This window comes from Botrytis deweyae, assembly GCF_014898535.1.
Source record: "Botrytis deweyae strain B1 chromosome Unknown BDEW_053, whole genome shotgun sequence".
NCBI lineage: Eukaryota > Fungi > Ascomycota > Leotiomycetes > Helotiales > Sclerotiniaceae > Botrytis > Botrytis deweyae.
In genome coordinates, this window is record NW_024066260.1 from 58,968 (window position 1) to 83,922 (window position 24,955).

A 24,955-nucleotide genomic window follows, 5' to 3' on the forward strand; every position below is an offset into this window, starting at 1 on the left:
ATATTATTACTCACGAAGAGACCGAATCCAGATTTATCAAGGTCGAAAATGATCCCGTTGTAATCTTCTTCCATACTACACACGATACACATGCTTGCGATCCTACCTATTGACGGGCAGAGACTCAAAGAGGTCCATCCCATCATCAACCAGCTGAATTGAAGAGAAAATCTAGCACGAGAGAACTCCACATCCCCCATCTTTGAGGGCCAAAGACCAAAAATTCCTGTTGAAAAATTTCCTGAATGGAAGGGGATCAACTTCATATAAATTGAGCAGCGCTCCTTCAGGAAATGTAAGGTGGAGATCAGGGGCTAGTAAGCCGCCGACAGAATCACGGGAAGAGAGAGTGACGAAGTGTAAAGAGAGGCCGTTGTTTGAGTGAGAATATTGAAGCTATCGAAAGGGAAAAAATTCTAAATGTCTGTGTTGTGTTGGATTCATTGCCAATCCAATTTATGAAGCATCGGCCAGAATTGTTACGAGTCGATTCTTTAATTTCCTTTGGGTGCAATTTCTCTTGATAACAACATGTAATAGCATAGCAATGCACGGTGGTAGTAGTAGTATAACTTCGTTTTTCGGATCAAAAGAAAAAACAATAGGTATCTATTCATACAATTAACTACCTAGTACTCTGTACAATCCAATCTCGATTACCTCCTCGAACATCTCTATTTATACTATGTACCTACCTCTACCTATCAATACGACATTCGACTCTGTACTCTACACATTACCGATCACACCCATCTATGATAATACCCTATCACACTTCACCGTCAGGGTCCGACGGTCCAATCTTAGGTTCACGGCGGCAAGGACTGGAAATGGTCAAGGTTGATGATTGATATTCTCCATTGGGGAATTTGTAGAGCGTTCCATTCAAATGATTCGATTCATGAGATACTTTAATACTCCTTCATTGCTAGGGACTAGATGGTAGATATTAGATGTTAGATGTTAGATATTAAATATTAGATATTAAATATTAGATATTAAATATTAGATATTAGATATTAAATACCATATACCATATACTAGATCCCAAGCAAGCGATCTCTTCCACCATCCAAAGCGTTAGCATGTCGCGGACCAAGGACCAGAGAGTGTCAATTGGGCATAGAAGCTCAAATGGAAGGAATCGAATGTTTTGGATAGAGAGCACACACTCAATGTCTTGACATCATTATGGATGCGCATGAAAAGCGCGCGACATCTGAAACCACGTTTTCTTAATTTTGGCTCTGCCATTGATTGCGTACCTCCCAAGGTTTCGATCATGCATGCATGCAGATATAGAGTCACCCCAAAGAAAAAAGAAAAAAGAAAGAAAGAAAAAAAAGGTAAAATGTGCAACGGTAATTTTGTATCGTCAATCGCACGATAAACTTTGCGCTGGAACTTGAAGAAGGCCATCCATGCATGATCCATCGGTTAGTGGGTTTCGTTTCATTGGCGATGGGGTGGATCCTTTGGGTTACTCTCCGATGAAGGTTTTCCCTGGGGGTCTGGGATCTTTGCGTGGACGGTGAGTTTGTATGTAACCTTACGAATAACGAATCACGATACTCCGTCCCTGACATCTCGCGTCGTCCGAATCCGATGAACCTTGATTTTGATTTCTCGCTCGTTTTTCGGGACTGGTCGGTCGCGAGAGATGGCACTAGGACCTTTCCGTGGCCCCTGATATTTGGAGGGACGGTGATCAGGCCCAATGAGGGTTGCAGTGCCAAAAGTGGTTCTGGATATTGCGATGAGTGAGATGAGGGAGATGAGGGAGATGAATGTGTCGAGTGGAGCTGGAGCCGGTGGAGCATGGACGGACGGACGGACCAGATTGGGAGAGAGCCTCAGAGAGGTGAAGCGTTGTGAATCTGGAATGGAGAATGGAGAATGGGTGGAAAGGTAAAGGTTAGAGGTAAATGATTGAGAGAGGGGGATGGGATGATGTTGTATGGAATAATGTTGTATAGGATAACGTTGTATGGAGGATACTTGGTGGTGATGTGATATGAGGATATATTTCTAAAGTGTCTAAGTAGGTACTCTTCATCATGTAGTAGTAGATACCTAGGTATTCATGGATGTTCCCATTGAAGTTGGAGCTCGTTAGATATATAGATCGAGAGATATCAGATAGATACTACCTAGGTACATAGTAGACATTAGATATAAATTCATCTTGCAATAAACCATCCATACATTACCTTCGTACATACAATCGCATATAATATATACCATACCACGAGCACACATACCTCCCTCTCGAGGAATCTCTTCATCCCAGATTCCCAAATTCCCATCCATCCCGGCACTACTCAGTTCATCCACGGCCACACCTCCATACGTACCTAGTAGCTTTGACCTCTCGAGTCATTTCTTTCCATGCCATCTTCCATTGCTTCCAATCCTTCCAGTCCTTCCATATCCTCATCCCAATCCCATGTGCCGATGTACATCTGTCCTCCTCAAGACCCAATCATCCATCAATCCATTACTCGAGACATCTCCTCACAATAAGCATTCAATTCATGATAAAAAAAAAACCTTACCAATGAAACCCGAGATCTCATCGATGTGATGATACTCACACCATCACTCCATCACCACTTTATCAATTGATTGGGTAAGAATTAAATCAAATCATATTTATCCGCAACAATAGATAATTAAACATGAACCAATCATGGCCCGCGAAGGTTTATGCTATGGGACTTGGATGTTACAATAACCTCCATCGTGAAGCCAGCACGGTTCACCATCGAGGACTTGTCATAATGTTTCTGGTACCTGAATCCACTTTCATCCCATTTTGGATTCTGGATGTGACTTGGACCAGGGGGGGGGGGGGGAGGGGAGGGAGGACGGAAAGATATTCCAAGTGTGAAAGCTTGCGCAGGTTTATGATATGATAGTCCATCGTCCATCGTCCATCCATGAGAAAGAGAGAGAGAGAAAGAGAGAAAGAGAGAGAGATACCTGGCTACAGTTCGTACTACATCCTCAAGTAGATCTTCTCTTTTCTTCTTTTCTCCACACCACACTAGTACACTACCTATACTAGGACGTGGGAGTTTCATCCAACTATCAAACATTCGTTCGTCCTGATCTTTTCCACGTTTTGTTTTTTGTTTTTTTATCTTCACTACCTACCTATACACACATACACACGCGCGCGCACTCACACGCACACTCACTCTCGCTCACAGTAACAGTCAGTCCTTACAGCAATCCTCGAGTACCATCTAGCAAGCACAACATTCATTCATACCTACCCATCAATCTTTACATCTTGTCGTTCATTCCCATCCAATCTTTCAAGTAGGAATTCAATCAATACATACTTACATTACAAGATACCACATCTTCGTCTTCGTTCTTCAATCGCATTGACACTTTACTAAATTCATTCTTCAATATCTCTCACAAGAATTTGCTTCCTAATCAAGACTCTCTACATTGCTGCGATCAGATCCAATTGAGCTTGGAGATCATCTCTAGAAGATTTAATATAACATATTGGACTCACAAACGAAACAATTGAATATTCATAATATCGCCACTCTCCATAGACTTCCTTCCTTCACTCCAAAAATCACCAGGTCTTTCATCCTCTCTCTCCCCATACCGAGCTTTTTACCGCCTCCACTTCATTAATCGACGAAGGAATAAGAGACCAACATAAAATAACATAACCGCTTTATGATCAATATTTAACAATCAATCGAGGGAATTGAGACGTTGGCATAATCAAGAAATCACCTGGCTCACCATGGCAGACTTTATGAGATCGTCGAGTTTTCTACCAACGATAAAATGTTCGAGTTGCGCGAGGGATATTCAAATTGCGATGATGGGGGAGCACATTTGCTCAGGCCCTCCTGCTGGAGAACGTAAGTTTTTAGGTTCATGATATCAATGGGGTATCAATACTAATTATTCATCTAGCTACACCACCACTTGATTTAAATACCACTTTCGACAGGATGCCATATAATCAACAATCATATTCCAATGCGTCGAATCTTTTGAAACCAGGAAGGACAATGCCTCCGAGGGTTGATACATCTGCTGCGAGTATGTTGAAGAAGAGCCATGGGACTGTTGAAATTTATACTAATGATAACATCAATAGATCGTCCATTCTTCCAACAAGATCAATTGACACCAGCGAGTAGCGCATCACCCTCTCGAAGTGCTTCACCATTAACTCCACATGATCGCCTTCGATTACCATTCGGAAAGTCTTCGCGCGCTAACGAATCGTCACCTATACAAAGACCTATTTCCCCAGCTCTATTATCATCGAATCTAGACTCTGCTTTCCCTCGCTTTCCGACACCCAAAGTAACGGGATCACCCAGACTTAAGAGTGCATATGGCGCCCACTCGCCGAGAATGGAACAGGCGGATCCAATGATGTTCGCATCCACAAATTCAAGAGCCTATATGAATCCAAATGTAGCTGGAAGTGTTGCGTCTTTACAAAAAGTCGTTACAAATGCCCCAGGATCGTTTGCGATTGACTCGAGGAAAGTTCCTAGCTATGAAGAACAGCCAATGTACAATAGAAAACCTAGTATGGGACGTCCAGATGACATAATTTCGCCACCTTTGACTGCGGAGCCTGAACAAATTGATCGAACACTCTCGACCAGCTCGGGTCATTCTAGAACTTCAACAAATAGCTCGAATAACAATTTCCCAATGCCACCGCGCAACAAAGGATATGGTATTCTATCACCTGAAGCGAGAGAAGATTCTCAGGAAGCTGGACGTCAAGAAGCTATAAGATCACAAACATTTCCTCGACGAAAGGAAAGTCTAGATTTCCACGCATCACGTAGGAATCAATCAATATCAAGTCATAGGTCACGAGAGTCGAATGACAGAGGACGGAAAACATCAATCTCTGGTCCTGATACATCAAGAGCATTACCACCGCGAGGTGCAAGTCTCATCAGAGGAAGATCAGGACATCAGGCTGGCGATCTTCCACCGTTACCCAATATTAACTTGGAAGCAGAATTTGGTGCTAATAATCCATACCATTCTGCATCTAATTCTCAATCATCCACTCATTCATATACTTCTTCCACTTCTGCAGGGAGTAAAGGTAGCTCACGGTCAAGCCCTCCATCCACCGTGGAAAGCGATTACCACAGGAGACAGCAATCAAATCCCAGAATGTCTGATCTCATGTCTGAAATCACTTCATCAATGGCAAACATTTCACCACATGAAATGTACCCCAGACCAAGCGATTTAGAACCAGTCAAAGAACAAGAACCATACTCACCTCTGAGTCCCGCCTTTCAATCCCCAGATTACGCCACCAATCCTGTCAGTCGCCTATCGCCTACACCTCGTGTTCCCCCACCCGCGCCTCTCAAACCCCGCAATCGTGACCCCTCACCTGCGCCACTGAATCCTCGAGTACGAAATCTTTCGCCAGCCCCTATGAATGGTTTCCAAAGATCTCACACAGCTCCACTCCTCGATCAGAACAAGCCTTTGCCCGCTCCTCGCCGCCCTGCCACTTCAAAAGGTAATTGCAAATCTTGCACGCTTCCCATCAAAGGCAAATCCGTATCTTCAGCAGATGGACGTCTAACTGGTCGCTATCATAAACCATGCTTCGTGTGCACAACTTGTCGAGCTCCATTCCTGACCTCGGAATTCTACGTTCATAATGATGCGCCGTATTGTGAACATCATTATCATCAATTGAATGATTCAATGTGCTCTGGTTGTGATAGGGGTATCGAGGGACAATATTTGGAAAGCGAGAAGAAGGAGAAGTTTCATCCAAGCTGTTTGAATTGTGCGGATTGTAAGAGGAATTTGAGACACGATTATTTTGAGATGGGTGGGAAGATTTATTGTGAGCGTGATGCTTTCAGGAGAGCACAGGAATCACGCAAAGGAGGATTGGGTGCTGGATTGGGTGCGGAAACGACGAGGATGGAAAGGAGAACTACGAGATTAATGATGATGTAGTGGCTCTGGGATATGCAGAGATTGGATTTGAGGCGCTTAATACTGGGAGGATTGTCCTGTTTTATACCATATAGTCTTGAATAGACTTGCGTTGCTTTTTTTTGTTCTTTAAAGGCATAGCGAAGCGTTGCATTATACCTTTTTTTTTCTCGATTCTTAATTTCGATTGGTCTGAAGACCTTTGATTTCGATTTCGACTTTGATTTCGGCTTCGATTTCGACTTCGATTTCGGCTTTCGATTTTCGTTTATCTATATTATATACCCTTACTTATTTTTATTTTCAGCGCAAGGAAATAATGCGTTAATTTATATACCTACCTTACTTGGGATTTTTGTTTGTACATTGGCTTTTTGTATGTTTTTTTTGTAATTTTCAAAAGAGAATTCTGAGTTTTTAGCTGGGATGAATGGGAGTGGGAGTGGGAGTTGTGGTTTATTTGAGGGGATAGGGAAGGGGATTGGGAAGTGAAAGATGGGAAGTGAAATAATAATGTTTATGTGGGAATTGGGGTTGGAGTTGGGGTTGGGGTTGGAGTTGGAGTTGGAGTTGGAGTTGGAGTTGGAGTTGGAGTTGGAGTTGAAGTTGAAGTTGAAGTTGAAGTTGGGGTTGGGGTTGGAGTTGTATAAGTGGATTGTGACTAGGTGATGAGTGGATAAGTGTTTGGTGAGTGGATTGTGAGTTGGTGGATAGATGGACTTGTGAGAGAATAGGATGGGATTGTGGGACGGTGTGAGTGTGAGAGGGAATAGAATGAGAAGAAAAGAAAAGAGAGATGAGATGGGATGGGATAGAATAGGATGGGATGGGTAGAGAAGAGAAGAGATAGAGTGAGAAGAGATAGAATGAGAAGACAAGAGATGAAATTATGTATTATAGGATCTAGGTATGATATGATTTTATGGGGTATGTGTATGAATATGTGTATGCGTGCGTGTGTGGATACGTATATATATGTGTATGTATAGACATATATATAGATATATGTATAGATGAAGAAACACTACGTACGGGTGGGGGTGAGGGGTTAAGGGAGGGAGTTGAATAAAAAATTGAGAGAGAAATGAAAATGAAAATAAGTAAATGAAAAAATAAGAAGATAAAATAAAATAAAATAAAATCATATTATTTTATTTTATTTTGTATTATATATTATATCGTATTATATTATACCTAATATAATATAAACTAATAATCTAGTAAACTCTTAATATAATATATAATGATATATTTAAAACATTGATAATTATCTGATAAGTATATTGTATACTATATACTGTATACTAGTTTGATCTGGTCTGGTTAGGTTAGGTCAGGTCTGGTTAGGTTAGGTCTGGTTAGGTTAGGTCTGATTAGATCAGGTCAGATTGATATAAAATATTAAAATATTAAAAGATGGAGAGATTAAAAGATTAAAATATTAAGAAATTGAGAAATTGAGAAATTAAGAGATTGAGAGATTGAGAAATTGAGAGATTGAGAAATTGAGAGATTGAGAGATTGAGAGATTGAGAGATTGAGAGATTGAGAGATTGAGAGATTGAGAGATTGAGATATTTAGATATTTAAATAGATAGGTATTAGATAGATAGATAAATAGATATCTTTTATATTTATTTATTCTATTAATTAACTCACTCACTTACTTACTCACTCACTCATTACTTACAAGGTCACTTAACTCTTTTCATCCCTCTAATTCATCCCTCTCATTCATCCCTCTCATTCATCCCTCTAATTCATAACCAACAGCCAGTAACCAGAAACCAGAAACCAATAACCAGCAGCCAGCAGCCAGAAACTACAAACCACAAACCAGAAACCAGAAACCAGTACCCGACAGCAAAAAGAAAAGGAAGAGCACTACAAACCCAACGACTAAAAAACACAATAAATGGAAAATCACCTGGGTACGACAGGGTAACCTACCTAGGTGAGAGATATAGCATCCATAGCATCGATCGCACCACTGTGTAGAAAGCGTAGAAATTCATATTATATCACATTCCACTTACATCATCATCTTCATCATCATCATCATCATCATCATCAGTTATAAAACACACAAACGTTCTATAATAGGTAGTAAAGTAAAGTATATGAATTATGCGCTGAGGCATATCCATCCATGTTGAATTAACTAAACTACCGTGTGACGAACAAACTACCTACCTACCTACCTACCTACGAACAAAACAACCCAAAGACCGCATCACAATCCCATTCGAGTATTTCATTTTCATAAAATCTTAGGAAAGTCCTTAGTCAACCCATCGACATCTCTGCACCTTTTACATTTCCTCTACTTCGCTTCAAAAAAGAAGGAAAGAAAGGAAAGAAAGATGATCTCAGAAAAGAGAGCGAGTTGTGATATCGTGAGTGTTTGCCGTCGAGTAGAAGAAAAACCAGATTCGCCACATTCGATGCACAGCTTGAAACCGCTGGCTTCATTCCCATTCCCAATGTGCAACCAGAGTACATTAATACAAGAATTTCATCAAACAAGTTTCCCTTATCCATGTTCATCCATTCATCCAGATGTACATGCTATCGAGTAAAAGAAATCGGGTATACCCATTCCATTACGCCAATTTCCGTGAGAAAGGTTTGTGCCGTAAAAAAATCCTTCTTCCAAACGCCATTTTATCGTAATTGTGTATGCAAAAGGAAGAGATTTAAGATGATCCACCATCGCCATTAAGGATGCGTGCCATCTCTTCACGTTCAGCAATCCACGGGGCGCACGCGATCTTTTCGGCCTCAGGGATATCGCCAGTGGCACCACCTTCACCATCAGACCACTCGCTAGGATCTTCAATGAGACCGGGACAAGCCATACGCTTCCAATAACGACGTTCACCCTTATATTGATGAACTTGAGTTGTGAGCTCAGTAATGATCTTGTGCTCGGAAGCATAACGACGAAGCTGATTAATATAATCATTGGCCTTTGCAGCATGAGCTTGCATATCTGCGATGTGGCAACGAAGTTCAAGGTTCTCTTTGCGTTCTTGAGCGAGTTGATCACGGTAACTCTTGTGCCAGGCAAGAGTGTCCTTCTCATGTTGGAATTTGTAATTGTGGGCCTTCTCCTTGATATCCTCAAGGATACCAGCAGCATGAAGGACCAACTTCCAATTTTCGTCAGCATCAGCCTTGGATGATTCGACTTCCCTACGCAATTGAGCGTTCTCAATTTCGAGATTCTCTGAACCAGCTAATGCATTGTTAGCTATGCTTCTTCTTCAAAGCAGGGGCAGTAACTTACCATTCAATTCCTCGGTAACAATATCAAGAAGCTCGTCATTGCTCAAATTCTTATCTTTGGCTCGTTGACGAACATTTCCGATCTTCTCAAGAATACTATCGGTGATTTTCTGATTGGCGGCTAAAAGGCGGCTCAATTCTTCAACCATAACCATAATATAATTGAGGTCAGATTGATGTCCAGCAGGAGTTGGAAAGCCAATCATGTTAGCCATTCCGGCCATGTTCATCTGACCGTTCATTCCGTTTGTATGAGCCATACCTTGACCTGGCGATGGTGGTGCTTGTCTAGAGTTGGATGGTTGGCCGGATTGATTTGGATCACCGAAACCCTGATAATTCATCTTACGATCCTTACGTGCCTTGGGTGCTTGAGGTGGGGGGACGTATGTCGCAGAGGTGAGTTGAGGAAGATTATAGGTAGAAGAAGTGAGTGGGATTTGATTGTGGAAAGGCTCTTGTACAATGGGTCTGTAGTCGAGCTCTGGAAAGGCTCGAAGGTCTTCAGTAGAAGGGAGTGAAGAGACGGAAGATGATCGAGAATGGTGAATGACCGATCCACGACGACGGGCTCTTAAATCAGTAGTAAGAGGGTGTTCAACAACTGGAAGTGGCTTGCGAACTGATGGCAGACGAGGAGCTTTAAGAGATAATTAGTAAATAATCGAGGCGCAAGTGTTTCGATCTGAACTTACATGGTCGTGCGCTCTGAACTCCACGATAACTAAATTCCTCACTTTCAGTTTCTGCTGCGATTTCTTCTCCGTAAATTCCAAGACCGATGCCAGAATCTTGAAGCTCTCGATCGTGCCGAATGACCTCTGCGCGAAGGCGTTCGAGTTCTGCGTTCAAAAGGCTTGAATCGGATGTATTTGAATTAATTGAATCGCGGCGCGATACTGGGATTAAATCCTCTAATTGAGGACGCTCAGTTGATGAACGAAGTGTATCTGATCTCGATCTTGTTCTACTTGGTAGATTGGTGGTAGGAAGAGGAGTGGTGGTAGGAAGAGGAGTAGTGGTTGTTTCGAGAGTAGGGAATGGGGTTGGAGGGGATAAGCTTCTGTTAATAGAGCTATCCATGATGGAAATCAGAGGGTCCGAGCGGTGACAGAACCGACAATGGCAGAATTTTAATTAAGAAGAGTTGAAAAAAGTGTAGCCTGAGGCGAACACTATTCGAATATTGAACAACCACCAAAATCAGTTGAAGAAAAGCCAATGTTGTTGATGTTGTTGTTGTTAATTGTTTTTGAGGATAGAAACAAGTTCAGAATTGTTGTGGGAGAAACTGAACCAAGCTAACCGCTTTTGCCAAATGGATTAAGTTGTCCTGAGGCCATCAAAGCCTGGATCCTAGGGTTGACTATTTCATATGGACAATGAGTGAGGTCTGTATTGTGTGAAGGTTCAAGTGTGAATTACACATTGAAGAGTTATCGTCTGGCTTGTGTTTTCTGTATGTCTGTTTAGTAGCTGGTTGGATTCTATGACAGTTGGAGAAAGTTCTCTCTACCTTCTGATAAGGATTGAAATCCTAGAACTGATATATAAGTATCAATGAAGGATAGTAAAGCTTCCGTCTTGTTTCAGTCACTTGACAGTAGCAAGTGTAATAAGCAATACTTTATAAAATTCAATACTGATAGTTGGTTAAGAATTCTTGATGGTACATATCTAGGTCAACTTTGTAGTATTTCAAAGGTCTTTCCAGCCTCCACAGTAGTTTGTGGTTCTTCAGGAAGGAGCCAAAGACTTCATAGTTCTCACCTAGTTTTGTATATTGATATGTATCAATGTAAATAGCCTTATTCCTCCTATTGCATTTCGGACTCTGACATGATGTTTTTGTTGCATTAGAAGTGTAGTCGATTGTCATATGTTGTTGAAGTAAATCTCTTGTTATCAGAGCAGTGATTCCTTTAAATCTACTAAGTGACAATAGGCCAGAGAGTTATTATCTGACATGATCACTTCAATATATCAATTATTGGTGCTGATATCATCCTTCTAAAATTTTTACTTTTCATCATGTAGCCTTATCAAGGCTTAATACTTGAATGCAGATTAATACATTATTAATGGTATATTATATCTTCCGAAAGCTTGTCAAACTAATAGTCTTTGTATTACAAGATGAAAACAAAGAACATCAGGCTTTCGTAATCGATCATAGATAGTATTAGATACAGAAATTCTAGATCGTGCCGCAAATATAAGGTCCTCATACTGACATGTAGCATAAGATCATGTTGAGAATCACATCCTAGAAGTATAATTTGCCAAGAGAATTTATATCTTATTTTATAGTTTTACAAATGAAATCTCCATTCAAAGAATTGCATATTCAAACTCGACAATCTCAAGCCCGCTTTCTCTGCTCTGAAGCTCTCAGTTCTTCAGAAACATTTTTGGACGTTGATGATCCTTTAATCTGAACTTTACACCTTTGACCAAATAACCTAGGCCATGTATAACTGCTTGTGCGTCGATTACTTCATCTCGTTCATTCTATCTCAGCTACTCCATGTAACCAATACTTCGCAGAATTTTCTTAGACTCATGTGACGCAGACAACTTTAGCGAGAAAGGAACCAAGACTTGGAAGGCACCGAACGAGATAATTGGTTCTGATTATGGGCCGGAGATTGGAATGGAGCTTGAACGAGTGAAAGAGGAATCGACAATCATTAAAGTTGATTATTAACATATTAAGGCATTTTCAACTATCGTATATTGCCCAAATACATGAGTTTATATCGAGAAATGTAGTGCATAAGTTCCATGTTCAAGCTCAACCCTGTTGCCTTGCTCGGCCCACTCCTTATCATCTGAACGCTGTCTGCAAATCAAAACATGACAATTATCCTTGGGCAAAACGACCGTAGCTGTTGATCCAACGGGTACACTTAACTTCATCTCAATCCCACTACCTATCTTACCCCAACTCAATCTAATCATCCCGTAAGGGCTCTCAAACTCTCCTTCCACAGTACCAAACTCGCTATGGTAATCAGGAGCCACAGTGAAAGTTCTCCATCCCTTCTCCCCAACCTTCAAGCCCAAGACATAGACATAAAACCACTCCAAAATACTCCCCAACATATCATGACACTTACTCCTACATTCATCCTGCCAGAACTCAAGTAGAGTAGTTTCTCCTCTACGTAAAAAGCGCATGTAACTAGGATGTTCCTCCTGTCTCGCCATTTGCAGCACTAAATCAGATCGTCCTAGATCTCCAAGCGTGTTAAAGAGATACCTTAGACCGATTTCTCCAGAGCGCAATTTGCCATCCGAGACATCGGAGAGAAATGATGCTTGGACGGCAGAGATGTGCGCTTCGGGGACCATATTGAATTGGAGAGCGAGAGCTTGACATACAGCGTCACAATCGCGATTGGGGTAGTCGTCCCGAGATGTATAGTAAGCGTGAGGACGAGATGGATCGTCTGTTACTAACAAATGCTTGTTATACACATCATAAATTCTCTTTGCTTCTTTCTCCCAAATCTTTTTCTCATCGTCTAAATTTAAGTGCGAAGCAAATCGCGACATGCAGAGTAGACATTCATGATATATGGCTGTTTCAATATTTGCTTGTGCATTTCCATGCGCGATTCCTCGGCCCCAATCTCCGAGACCGTGTTCGATTAATCCACCAAAACGCTCTTTGCCTTTTATATAGGCCATATATCGTTCGCCTGCTCGGTACATCTTGGCAATAGATTTTGTGGTTCCATAATAGCGTTGAAGAATGTCGGGGATGAGGATGAGTGCGCAGCCCCATGTGATTGTGTCGTGTAAGGGACCACACATATATCTCATTTCGGGCGCCATGGTAGGGATGAGACCTGATCGCTCTTGGGCATCCAGAATGTCGTCTAGTATCTTTGTGTAGAGAGATTCCATGTTCCACATGTATTGTGTAGCAGGTGCTAAAAGATGAGTGACTTCCAGCCACGCGAACTTTTCAATTTGGGGGCAATCGGTGTGGTAACTGAAGAGGTTACTCGAGAAAGTCCACTTCAATGCCGAAAGAAGGGCATTGACGTCTTCTTTGTCGGTTTTCATAGTTCCTAGTCTTGGAGAAGCGGACGATACGTGTCTACCGCAGACAGAATGTAGGATCGGTAATTTCGATTCCGTATCTTTCGCATTGCGTACACCTTCAATCTGTATATATCTCGCACTCGTGAAACAAAAATCAGGCGTCCAATGTTCCTTACCACCTGTTCCGGCCAGGATGAATTTCGAGTACACTTTTGTCTCGAATTCCTTGAATAATGGATCAGGCATACAAATTGTGCCATCTTCATATGTCGTTTCTCCATATCTGATTATTATTTCGCTTCCAGCTTCTCCTTCAACCTCGATCTCAGTCATGATAGATGAGTTTTGCCCCAAATCAAGACAGATAGTTCCGGGCCGTGGAGAGATTTCCTTGATTGGCGTGAAAGTTTCATGAAGGACAACTGGTGGTTGACTTTGATATTTTAGAGCGCCTCTTGGGCCTGTCAGCCCTTTTGCCGGTTTCCATGAACTGTCATCAAAGCCTGGTGCATCCCAACCTATCGGGTATAAACGGCGATCATGAGTTTCGGACGCATAAATATTTGCTAATAGAGTTGCACTGGGTGCGACCCTCCATTTGTCGTCCGAAATCTCAACAACATGTGATCCATCTTCATAAAAAAGATGCAATTCGGCAAAAAAGCAAAGCTCGTTTCCATAACGAACATATGTATTATCTTCATACTTTGGCCAAAAGAACCGGTCCCCTTGATCACCAGCATAGAAACCATTCCCAATATGTGCCCCAAGCACATTCTCTCCAACCGAAAGTCGCTCCGTAACATCATGAGCTACGTATTGAACGGTCGTATGATAATCCGTCCATCCTGGATCAAGTACATGCTCTGAAGCCGCTTGTCCATTCACTCTGAATTGATGATGTCCGAGTCCACAGACAAAGGCAACAGCTCTCATCGGTTTTCGTTCGAGCGTGATGGTTTTGCGAAGATAAAGGGGCTTTTCTCCCCCGTCGCCAATCCACCATGCTTTCCATTTATTGTCCATATCTTCAAACCAGGTACGAAAGATTAATGCCGTATGAGGCATATAAGTTTGATTCATACTCAGAGGAGGAAGATGATCGGACCGTGGATAGGCAGTAAAGAAGTCGCTACTCTTTTCGCAGGTTTCTCCATGCTGATTCCATGATGTCACCTCCCAGACGTAGTAGGTGCAGCTTTTAAAACCACCTTGAGGTTCGCATCGAATATTTCTCTGTTGTGACCCATCACAACGCCCTGAGTCCCAGAGGACTTCTCCAGAACTAGATCCCTTGCGTACGATGACTTGATAGGCATCTTGCTTCTCTCCTTCACGATCACTTTCGAGCTTCCAGTGAAAAAGTAAGACATCGCTATCAATGCCTACTGTCTCATGAAAGCCATGAATACCACAAGATGAGATCTTCATTTTGGCCGAAAACCAAGTCAGATGGTGTCGTATAAGTATAATTTGAATCTCTTCGACACCGAAAAATCTCAAGACCAACAACTCAAAAAAGCTTAATCGTCAGCTTCCCAGCAGATTAATATTTCACGCTTTCAAAAGAACCCTTATAACATATATCGACTTGCCGAAAGCTGAAGCCGTCGTTCATCGTTGGTTGATAGTGGACGCGAGATGTCGGGTCAATAAACGGCGAGCCCCACACCTCGCTTCCACTCTACATTTTGCGGGGACGGGACAAGTTCGGGCTGGGGCTGATGACAATAATGCCAATAATGACTATTGAGTGGGAAAGGAGGAAAGTGGAGAAAATTCACATGAGATGAGGTGCTGGATTCCACTTAGAATTGCAACGCTTGCTATATTAATCGAAGTTGAGTTGGAGAAGTTGTTCTCGATTCCATCTGCTACTATTTACCGACAAGGTACGAAGGGAGCGTCAAGTCGTAGAACAATGAGAAAAACGGGAAATATCATTATAGAATTTCACAATTGATATGGTCTACAAATGCACAAAATAAGAGATCGTGTAGAACAACTATCATTCTGATTATATGCTGTGAGAACGTATGGGCGACTATATAATTTTCTCTCTGATGTGTTTCGACTTCTTGAAAGGCTAGAATAATCACGAAATATTTTCATCATGTGCAAAAACACCTTTCTCGTTCATTGCAGTTCTCGCAGCTTCTGCGCCAGTGGGATCCTCCAAGGCATGAGGAACCAATTGATCACCAAATAGTTCGTCCATCTGCTCAAGTGTTTTGCCCTTGGTTCTATACAACAAGTCAGTTTTTACCATAATTTTAGATCACAGTGGTAAGAATACGTACTCTGGGTAGAAGATCCAGTAGCATGCTGCTGCAAGAATATTAAACACAAAAAAGACGTAGAAAAATTTGAATCCGATATTGTCGAGTGCTAATGGTCCAGTTTGGCCCAGAAGAAGACCAAGACACCAATTTGTCAGGGTTGAGATAGAATTTCCACGAGCTCGAATTTCCACGGGGAAAATTTCGGCAGGGTAGACCCAACTGATAATTCCAGTGAATGTATAGAAGAATGAGAAGACAAGGTTCATGGCCACCATTGCCCGTAATGCATTGGTATTGGTTGATTGCTGTCCGCCGACAACATAGTATTGACTGAGAACTGCGTTGACCAACAGAGCCAATGCGCAACCAGTGGCCGAGAAAACCATTGGTTTGACTCTTCCAAGTCTTTCCAAAAAATATAAACCGAGTGCACAGTAAACAATGGAAAGAGAGCCAGAGATGCCGATGATCATGAGGGAAGTGCGAGTGTCAATACCCAAAAGACTGTAGATGGTGACTCCGTAGTAGTTGATAACGTTAATGCCTGATAGTTGACCCCATGCTTGGATTCCACATCCCAGAATGAGTCGATGTCTCCATGATTTTTTCGCAACGAGTCCGGACCATGATTTCACTGCTACTGTCTTTTCTGCAATGATTGTGTCTCGAATTTCAGCAAACTCCAGTTCCAAGTACTCGTCGTTTGAACCATCGCCGTGTAATTTGTAAAGAGCCTCTCTCGCTTCTTCTTGTCGATCCTTCTCCATCAACCATCGAGGAGATTCTTGCAAAAACCAAGTTCCGATGGCTAGGAATAGACCAGGGACAACCTGGAATGCTAAGGGGAAGCGCCATTGAAAACTAGACGTGGTATAGTTGCATCCATATCCGATCCATTGAGCTGCAAAATATCCCCATGAAAGCATGAATTGTAAAAGTCCACTCAAAGCGCCACGATATGAAGCTTCAGCAATTTCCGAACAGTACATTGGAACTAGAGCTGAGAGAATACCAACAGCTATACCGGCAATCGCACGACCTGCGATAAGCATGCCAACATTGGCAGCACCCGCTTGAAGTGCACACCCAAAGGCAGATATGGCACCTCCGAGCGCAATGGTCTTCTTCCTTCCTAAACCATCTGCCAGCCATGAGATCGTGAGTGCTCCTAAGATCGCACCGCCAGTGAAGGAAGAAACCACTCCGCCCTCGGTCGATGAATCTAGTTCTCCAAAGTATGAAATGAATTCTGGCTGCCCAATTGTGGAGGTAACAATACCACTATCATAACCAAAGAGGAAACCTGAAAGAGATATGTCAGAAAATGTCTTTCCTCGTAGCGATTCGGAACATTGTTTAATTTACCTCCAATCGACAGGAAAAGACCTGTGCCAATAGTCACCGCCTTGCCCATCGTCAGCTATCAAGAGAGCTCCTTGTAAAGCAGATACTTCTTGGTGTTGTCTCGGAAAATGTTATCAGAAGGTTTCCTTGCTACCTCAAGATAAGTCTGCAAGAACTACTGCCAGAGCCAGAGAGGATCTGCTTTGCATTAAGTAGCGAACGTTTCTCATTTTGAGAGCGTTAATTCTGGTTAAATTCTCACACCGCTGCTAGTGCCACAGTCTTGGACATAACCAACATAACGCTCTATCAACCGGCAACCATTTACGGGACACTACCGATACATTTCGTACAAATAGAAGCCGAAAGATAGCACCTTATGCCAAGAATACCACACTTTCATAGAGCCCCCAATACCTGGGGGCTGGAGTTGGCGGGGTGCATATCCACACCACTTGATACGCTAATTCAGGCTCTGGAGTATGGAGAATGGGGTTTGTGTGGGGTTGCTATGCTGCGATGGTCCAACGACGTTCTAGGACCCATATCTTGGTAACTTCGCAATTCCAGCATTTAAGACCGAGATGGTGGACGAGGTGGAAATCAGAAGTCCCTCTTGTGTCACTAGTACCTAGGTAAGCGGGGAAGTGGGGCGGGCCTGGCTAGGCGAGTGTGTGGTGTGGGGATGTGGCTAGAACAACCATATTTGTTTGTCGTGCTACACTATTGGAACCTTGCCATTATATATTCCCACAACCTGTCTGTTCAATTGATATAGATATCGAATGCAATGCAAGTCATCATGCTAAAGGTAACGTACATTTGCCATATGGCCATATCTTCATCATCAATTCAACTGGGCCTCAACGAAATTACATATGTTGCCCTGAACCCCTGCTACCTATCAATGGTATATTTATACTATGATTCTGACGTACTCATGAAGTCCTGATTAAGTCTTATGAGAATCATTGATTTCATGTAACGAGAGAGTACACTCGCATATGATGGATGGGTCGAGACCGCTTCCTCTTTCGTCGATTCCTACATACCGAAATTGTTACGAGGAGCGTCCACTTACTTTCCTTCATCTAGGGTCCATCATTCAGACTTTCCCCATATTTATCCCCATCTTAGAGATCTTGTTCTTCAGAATCTTGCAACGCTGCTGAACAAGTTACCTCATTTTCAATATCCACCATGCCAACATCCGACATTCCACCGGTATCATAGTTCCTCACCACCTGGCTGATCATGAAAATCTAGTGCTGGTGCAGCTTGATGATCAATTCCTTCATCTGGTATATTGAAATTCACACACTTGTGAGCCTCTCAAACGCATTATCATTGAATACGAACAGCGTTCCACGGACATTCCTACTTCTATTGCTGTTGTAGAACAAGTCTTTCTGGACCTTTCATTTCCCAGTGAAGAGCCACGAAGAATCGCAGGCCACCCCGTTATGTGTCCATTCTGCTTGTCAATACTGCATTCTGTCTGAGGTGCTAGACTGTGTGGATGGAGAAGCAATTATGATAAACAATTTCTACTAGCCTAGTGCCCTTGCTAATGCTATTATGGTAAATGTGCGACTTAGGGCTGTCCACTATCTTTGATACACTTTCAAAGCATAGGCAAGGGACAACAAGCTTGAGCTTTGAGTTCGACACTTCCATCATTTGCTACTCGCATTGGAACCCCAGACGAAGTTACATCTCAGCATGGTGTGGTGTGGAATACATGTCATCTCGGTCCCCTGGTCGAAGTGTCAAAGTTTTCAAGCTCTTTGAGGAGCAAGTAAATCTTCTCTATAGCATATATTCTTACATGGCCCTGTGGTGACACCGGTTATCGACATGCGATAAACGATGGATTCGATGCCCTATAAAACCATTCCACTAGACTGTTGCATCAAGCTGTCAGTCGTAATCACGTTAAATTGCGGTGTAAGTTTTCGAAAAGCTAATATGCAATCGCGAGTTTGGATCTCTATGTCAGATTGTCTTGTTCTTCAACTAGAGTTGGCATTTCGACAATGAAGAATCACCTGGAAATCTGAAACACAAGACTTACCGTTAAATCAAAAGGAATTGCAACGCAGTTATAGTCTAGTAATACAAGATTTATGGATTTCATGTGGTAGTGAATAGGCAAAGACGCAAAATTATTTATGGTGTTGCCATATCAGACAATGGGCATTTTAGGCTATGATATCTCAAGCAAGCAATGCAAGCAACACAGCTATATCTAGATGAAGGGATTCCCCTAACTGCAGAATTGTCTTAAGGCGAAAAAATGGTAAGAATTAAAAATCACTGCTGCAGACCTCGGGAGCTATTAATTCTCAATCACATCTACATTCAATGCAATGGCAACAAGCTACCCCTGCCATGCTGACAGCATCGTCACCACACACTTACCAACTTAACACCAACACAACACCAACAAATTCGCGTCTTACCAACTCGATAAATAAACACACCATCATCTCACAAACTCGTTCTGAGATTTCCTTGTCTCTGAAACGCTGTGTCGAAAATTTGCTACGATTAGACTAAGAGTGCCACAAACCACCCTTCCAGCTCAATCTCCCTTCTGCAGATTGAAATTCGCCATGGGTGTCACCTTCTCGCAATTCTTCCCCCCCACTCCCACCCTGACAGAGAAAAACTTACCCAGTCAAACGGGCAAAGTCTTCATCATCACAGGTGGAACATCAGGCGTCGGTCTCGAACTGGCTACTATTCTCTACAGGGCTGGCGGCAAAGTCTACATAGCTGGACGCTCAGAAACCAGCGCTCAAAAATGCATCGAGCATATCAAATCATCATCAACATCCAAATTATCTGGCCAGCTTGAATTCCTTCCTCTGGATTTGGATGATCTGAGTGCGATTAAATCGTCTGCCGAGTCCTTCATGAAAAAAGAGACAAAGCTCAATGTCCTCTGGAATAATGCAGGTGTTTCGCAACCAGCATTAGGTAGCGTATCTAAACAAGGCTTTGAGCTTCAAATGGCCACAAATTGTTTAGGTCCGTTTCTCTTCACTCAGTATCTTCTCCCGTGCCTGAAAGCTGCGGCAAAAGAATCCAAGCCTGGTGCTACCCGTGTGGTCTGGACACATTCTCAATTCTCAGAGCTTACGGCTCCCAAAGATGGAATCATCATGTCTGAACTTGATACTCCCCCCAAAGATCAAGTCAAGAATTACAATAATTCTAAAATCGGCAATTGGTTCTTGGCTAGTGAATTGGCGAAGGAGGTTGGCGAGTTTGGGATTTTGAGCGTGTCACAGAATCCGGGTAATTTGAAGACGAATTTGATGAGAAATGCGAAATCGATGTATTATGCTGCTTGGCCGCTCTTGTATAAGGCGAAGATGGGAGCGTATACAGAGCTTTGGGCAGGATTGTCGGAGGGGTTGAAGATGGAACATAATGGAGCGTGTGTGGTTCCTTGGGGACGGATACATCCGGGCCCAAGAGAGGATTTGTTGCTTGCTTTAAAAGGTTCTAATGAAGGAGGAAGTGGGACAGCAAAGAAATTCTGGGATTGGTGTGAAGGAAAGACTGCAGAGTACAGATAAGGGACGCCTCTGGAAAATTCTCCATAATTGAATTCTCGAATTCTAGATTCTCAAAGCTTATATTTTAATATATCCTCTTCAAAATTACAAAAGCGTCACTAGAAAACTACTCCTAGGGCCACAATTTGTGTTCATTATCGTTCCCGAGTAAAATTTGCTTCCAAAGTCCGGAAGAGATCTGCATCAAGTTTAGACTAAGAATTTCTCTATTTAGTTGGTACACTTGCGAATTTCCATGTCAGCAAGTTGCAGGTTTAAATTAAATTCTAACAGATCAACAACCTGCGCCGCAGATACTTGCACACAAGCTCACTCTGGACGGAAAAACGGACACACCAAAAATATGTTATCACTTCCAAAATTCATTTTTAAATCAATAATCGATATTTTTAATTTTTGTTTGAAGCAGATTATTTACAGGTTGATATTCTATAATATGATTTTATTATATTTAATTTACTATATTATTTCAAATTATTATTGAATTTTGAATTAATAGTGTTTTGAAGAAAGTCTTGAATTTAGCGGCTTTGATGTGCCCGTTTTTCCGTCCAGAGTGAGACAAGCCAGTCCCGAGTGGATCTTACCAACATCAAACCAACGCCTAGCTCTGTTGCTTAAAACAAAGATCTAATTCCCAATTTATATGTGAAATCAAACTTGGGCTATGGAACTCCCAATTATCACTTTTGATATAATACTCTTGGAACGCTGGACCTAAGCTCAGTCTAAGGAACCACATTCTCCTTCGTCCTCGAAGCCATGTTTTTTATAATCCAAGAAAGCATTTTTCAATAGGAACGATACATCTTATCAACCATTCATTACAACCTGACTATCCATCTTCTTCCTCACATCTCTTGTCCTAGAACCTAGTCTTCCTCTCGTCTCCCTCTCGCATCCCCTTAATCATCTCCCTAACTCGCGGAATCCCAGTCCGCACTAGATACGGATCTATCCTCTGCATCACTCCTAATGAACTATCCTTTTTTCTCCCCTCTGCCTGGAATGACATCATCACAACCCAACCCAATTATCTCCCTTTCCCAAAAAATCTAGTATAGTGAAACCTTCCATCCAATCAACTCAAATCACTCATCAGAGTTCCTCCCATAGTCTGTACAGATATAAGAAATCAATGAATTCCCACCTTCACACTCCGCATTCTCAAACCGCAAGAGCCTATTCTGCAAAACAATGTCTCATAATTTATATGCATCTCCACAATCAGATAAGTTGATGTAAATAACAATATCTACATGAAGCTAGCCGATCAAACTTCATCTGGTCTCAAGTGCCGGCGGAAAATACCATCAGATGGCTAAGTTGGAGTGTTTCATCTTTATACGCAATTACATAGAAGCGAGCATCTTCACTGGCAAATTTTGAAATAAATTATGGTCAAGAACTGGAGGTATCGACCCTAGAAAGTAGAACTGTGATAAGTGATCAAAATAATAATGGAAAGCCTTGAAAGGGACTGAAACTACTTGGAATACGTAACAGTCATGAGTTTGGAGATTGAGAAATACACAGGCAATACACGAGACCATTGTCTCGACATGTAATTCATCTCGATATGAGTGGGAATATGTAGATATTGAATATGGAATGAATCCTCTAAGGTGACCATCTCTTGTCTCAAGATATAATGCCAGCAATCATCACCGATCAATAAGATATGCACCTAGCAATGAAGCTGAACCGTCTAATCCTCGCTCTTGCGAACTCCGATCTACAAACCATTCCACCATTCCGTCCTCTCTACCTCAAATGTTGCCTTCAATTCTCCAGTCAACTCGCTGGTATTACCCACAAGAACATCATATACATCCTTCTCCACAACCCAAGCCTCTCTAACTTCATCCCAAAACGCTGCCGCATATTTAACTTCAATCTCAACCTCCACCTTCTTCTCCTCTCCGGCCTCCAGGAATACTTTCTCGAATCCCTTCAATTCTTTATTTGGCCTGCGGATAGATGGATTTTGTTGCTGGACATAAACTTGAACGACCTCTGCTCCTGAAACTTCTCCCGTATTCTTGACTTTTGCCGAGATCTTAATCTTCTTATCAATTTTCTCGACATTCAAATCAGATATTGCGAATGTGGTATAGCTGAGTCCGTGGCCGAAAGGGAACAGAACAGGTAAGTTTAGTGCCTCGTACCATCTATAGCCCATGTAAATGTCTTCACCATAGATGACTCTACCCCTCTCAGATCTAAAACTCAAAAAGGCTGGGTTATCTTCAATTCTCTTTGGGAATGATAAAGGTAATTTCGCCGAGGGATTGGTTTTACCGAAAATGACATCAGCGATAGCATTGCCGGTCTCGTTGCCTCCATACCAGGCTTGAAGAAGAGCGGGAGTTGTAGAAAGAAAAGGGAGGGCGACGGGAGTGCCAGATTGAATTACAACGACTGTGTTGGGATTGAGGGGGGTGAGGGTCGAGATCAATTTATTCATGTGCAATGGGAGACCGAATATCTCCCGATCGGCTCCTTCGCCTTCCCAGTCAGACTAAAAAATTGTTAGAAACGTTCCTTGCATAGATGGGAGATGACTCACGTTTAGACCGGCGCAAATGATTACTTGATCGGCATCTTTGGCCAGTTCTGCTGCACGCGCAATTTCCTCATCCGCATCAATGATTTTGGCGCCACCAAGTCGTATGGCACCAGGACCAAATAGGACATTATTTCCTTTATCCAGCTTGCAAGTTGGTGAACTAGCAAACTCAACTTTGAGATGGTAAGTTTGTCCTTTCTTCAGTGATACAACACCTCGCTCTTCAACTGTACCACACGAGAAAAACATGGTTCCCCTGGTCTGTTTCGTTGTGTTGTCAATGACTAGTTTGCCATCCACATACAGATTCGCAGTTCCATATACTCCTAAGCCGAATTCAAACTCACAGTCCTCTTCGGCAGTCATATATCCTTCAACATCAGCCCACCACAATTCGTCCTTCAGCTTGGGACATTCATAATCCATCATTAAGAGCTCTGTCTTAGTGAGTATTAACTCATCCGCTAGCTCTCTATCTTCAGTTGTTGGTGGCTCGTTATATGCTCGAAAAGAGAAACCTCTTTCTCCCTTGTCTGTCTTGAGAACTAAGTCTAGCAATGGGAGATCCTTGTGTGCGTAAGCTCCTACGGTGTAGGATGGAGCTGATTCCAGCTGTGCACTAATACCGTCAAATGGTGTAACAGCGTAATATGCTGCAAGGGATGCTGATCCGCCCCCATGAAACGTAGCAACTTTGGCATTGGGACCGACAATAAGAGTCTATAGATATTAGCTTGAATTTGGTGCAACATCACAACTGGATATCGTATTTTACCTTTTTATCTTTTCGGAATGGCAATATGCTACCCTCATTTTTCATCAACACAATCGAGTCACCAGCTATTTCTCTAAGAAGAGCAGCTGTCTCTGGAGTATTCGCTGTCTTTTCCTCCGCATTTTCGGGAACATTCGCGTCTGCAGCACGGTTGACAGTATTGAGCACGTTCCTTGCTCGTTCGTCAAGAACATGTTGAGGTACCTTTCCGGTGCTGACAGCTTGTATCAACATTGGACCCCTCCATTTTGTTGAACCTGGCATTTCCAAATCCAAACCAGCATTGATAGCACCCGTAGTTGAGTATGTGCCCCACCAGTCACTCATAATACATCCATTCCAGCCCCATTCTCCGCGCAAAATATCTTTGAGGATCCTTGGATTTTCACTAACGTGAGTCCCGTTAATTTTGTTATAGGCACTCATAAATAATGCCGGCTTCGAATCCCTAATCACCAATTGAAATGGTAGTAAATATATCTCCCTCAATGCTCTTTCGGTGATTATAACATTAACACCATTCCTATTATGCTCTTGATCATTACAAACAAAATGTTTGATTGTAGCTTGAACACCGGTCTCTTGAATACCATTAACAAGTGCAGCAGCGCCTATTCCCGATAATACAGGATCTTCACTGAAAGATTCAAAGCCACGGCCTCCTAAAGGCGATCTTTGCATATTGATGGTGGGCCCAAGGATAACATGTACACCTTTTGCTTTCGCTTCTTCTCCCATCAAAACCCCTGCACGATGAAGGAGCTTAGTGTCCCATGTTGCAGCAAGAGCAGTGCCGCAAGGAAAACAAGCTGCTGTGATACCGTTAAAGAACCGAGTACCACGTACACCATTGGGACCGTCTGACACTCGAATGGAAGGCACATTGTACTTGGGAATGGCAGCGGTATGCCACCAATCAGCACCTAGATATTTGTTAGATATCGTGACTTTGAGAGTTATAGAGATGCTGGATATACGCACCCGCTAATAGAGAAACCTTTTCCACATTGTCAAGCTTTGAAAGCACATCCTCCACATCGAATTTGTTTGTCATTATGAGATTTTAAGAAGTGAT

The 24,955-nt window shown here is 42.3% G+C and overlaps 6 protein-coding genes across 6 annotated transcripts; 2 read left to right on the plus strand and 4 right to left on the minus strand.

Annotated features, from left to right (window-relative positions):
• The first annotated feature begins 2,991 nt into the window (after positions 1-2,991).
• Positions 2,992-6,585, plus strand: EAE98_011795 (uncharacterized protein). Its single transcript, XM_038959418.1, has 3 exons — positions 2,992-3,896; positions 3,952-4,080; positions 4,139-6,585. The coding sequence occupies exons 1-3, from the start codon at positions 3,776-3,778 to the stop codon at positions 6,001-6,003; spliced, it is 2,115 nt and encodes a 704-aa protein (XP_038804183.1). The 5' UTR covers positions 2,992-3,775; the 3' UTR covers positions 6,004-6,585.
• A 1,474-nt stretch (positions 6,586-8,059) lies between these two features.
• On the minus strand, positions 8,060-10,353 carry EAE98_011796 (uncharacterized protein; the record flags this gene model as incomplete). The annotated part of the gene is made up of 3 exons (XM_038959419.1): positions 8,060-9,220; positions 9,272-9,910; positions 9,966-10,353. 3 exons carry the CDS (start codon positions 10,351-10,353, stop codon positions 8,679-8,681), a joined length of 1,569 nt encoding a protein of 522 aa, XP_038804184.1. The 3' UTR covers positions 8,060-8,678.
• Positions 10,354-12,024: 1,671 nt separating this feature from the next.
• On the minus strand, positions 12,025-14,754 carry EAE98_011797 (uncharacterized protein; the record flags this gene model as incomplete). The annotated part of the gene is made up of 1 exon (XM_038959420.1): positions 12,025-14,754. One exon carries the CDS (start codon positions 14,752-14,754, stop codon positions 12,025-12,027), a length of 2,730 nt encoding a protein of 909 aa, XP_038804185.1.
• A 578-nt stretch (positions 14,755-15,332) lies between these two features.
• EAE98_011798 (uncharacterized protein) lies at positions 15,333-17,128 on the minus strand. The gene is made up of 3 exons (XM_038959421.1): positions 16,971-17,128; positions 15,624-16,908; positions 15,333-15,566 (listed from the first exon to the last, which is right to left on the minus strand). Exons 1-3 carry the CDS (start codon positions 17,017-17,019, stop codon positions 15,419-15,421), a joined length of 1,482 nt encoding a protein of 493 aa, XP_038804186.1. The 5' UTR covers positions 17,020-17,128; the 3' UTR covers positions 15,333-15,418.
• Positions 17,129-19,564: 2,436 nt separating this feature from the next.
• On the plus strand, positions 19,565-20,536 carry EAE98_011799 (uncharacterized protein; the record flags this gene model as incomplete). The annotated part of the gene is made up of 1 exon (XM_038959422.1): positions 19,565-20,536. The coding sequence occupies one exon, from the start codon at positions 19,565-19,567 to the stop codon at positions 20,534-20,536; it is 972 nt and encodes a 323-aa protein (XP_038804187.1).
• Positions 20,537-22,271: 1,735 nt separating this feature from the next.
• EAE98_011800 (uncharacterized protein) lies at positions 22,272-24,934 on the minus strand (the record flags this gene model as incomplete). Its single annotated transcript, XM_038959423.1, has 4 exons — positions 22,272-23,057; positions 23,106-23,825; positions 23,881-24,803; positions 24,862-24,934. The coding sequence occupies 4 exons, from the start codon at positions 24,932-24,934 to the stop codon at positions 22,272-22,274; spliced, it is 2,502 nt and encodes an 833-aa protein (XP_038804188.1).
• Positions 24,935-24,955: the final 21 nt, after the last annotated feature.

Bases quoted from the DNA above. Each gene is read 5' to 3' on its own strand.
- EAE98_011795 (XM_038959418.1), top strand. From the start codon at position 3,776: ATGGCAGACTTTATGAGATCGTCGAGTTTTCTACCAACGATAAAATGT. The intron at 3,897-3,951 runs GTAAGTTTTTAG...TTATTCATCTAG, and splicing joins AGGCCCTCCTGCTGGAGAAC to CTACACCACCACTTGATTTA. The intron at 4,081-4,138 runs GTATGTTGAAGA...TAACATCAATAG, and splicing joins GGTTGATACATCTGCTGCGA to ATCGTCCATTCTTCCAACAA.
- EAE98_011798 (XM_038959421.1), bottom strand. From the start codon at position 17,019: ATGGGCAAGGCGGTGACTATTGGCACAGGTCTTTTCCTGTCGATTGGA. The intron at 16,909-16,970 runs GTAAATTAAACA...TATCTCTTTCAG, and splicing joins TCTTTTCCTGTCGATTGGAG to GTTTCCTCTTTGGTTATGAT. The intron at 15,567-15,623 runs GTACGTATTCTT...CTTGTTGTATAG, and splicing joins TACTGGATCTTCTACCCAGA to AACCAAGGGCAAAACACTTG.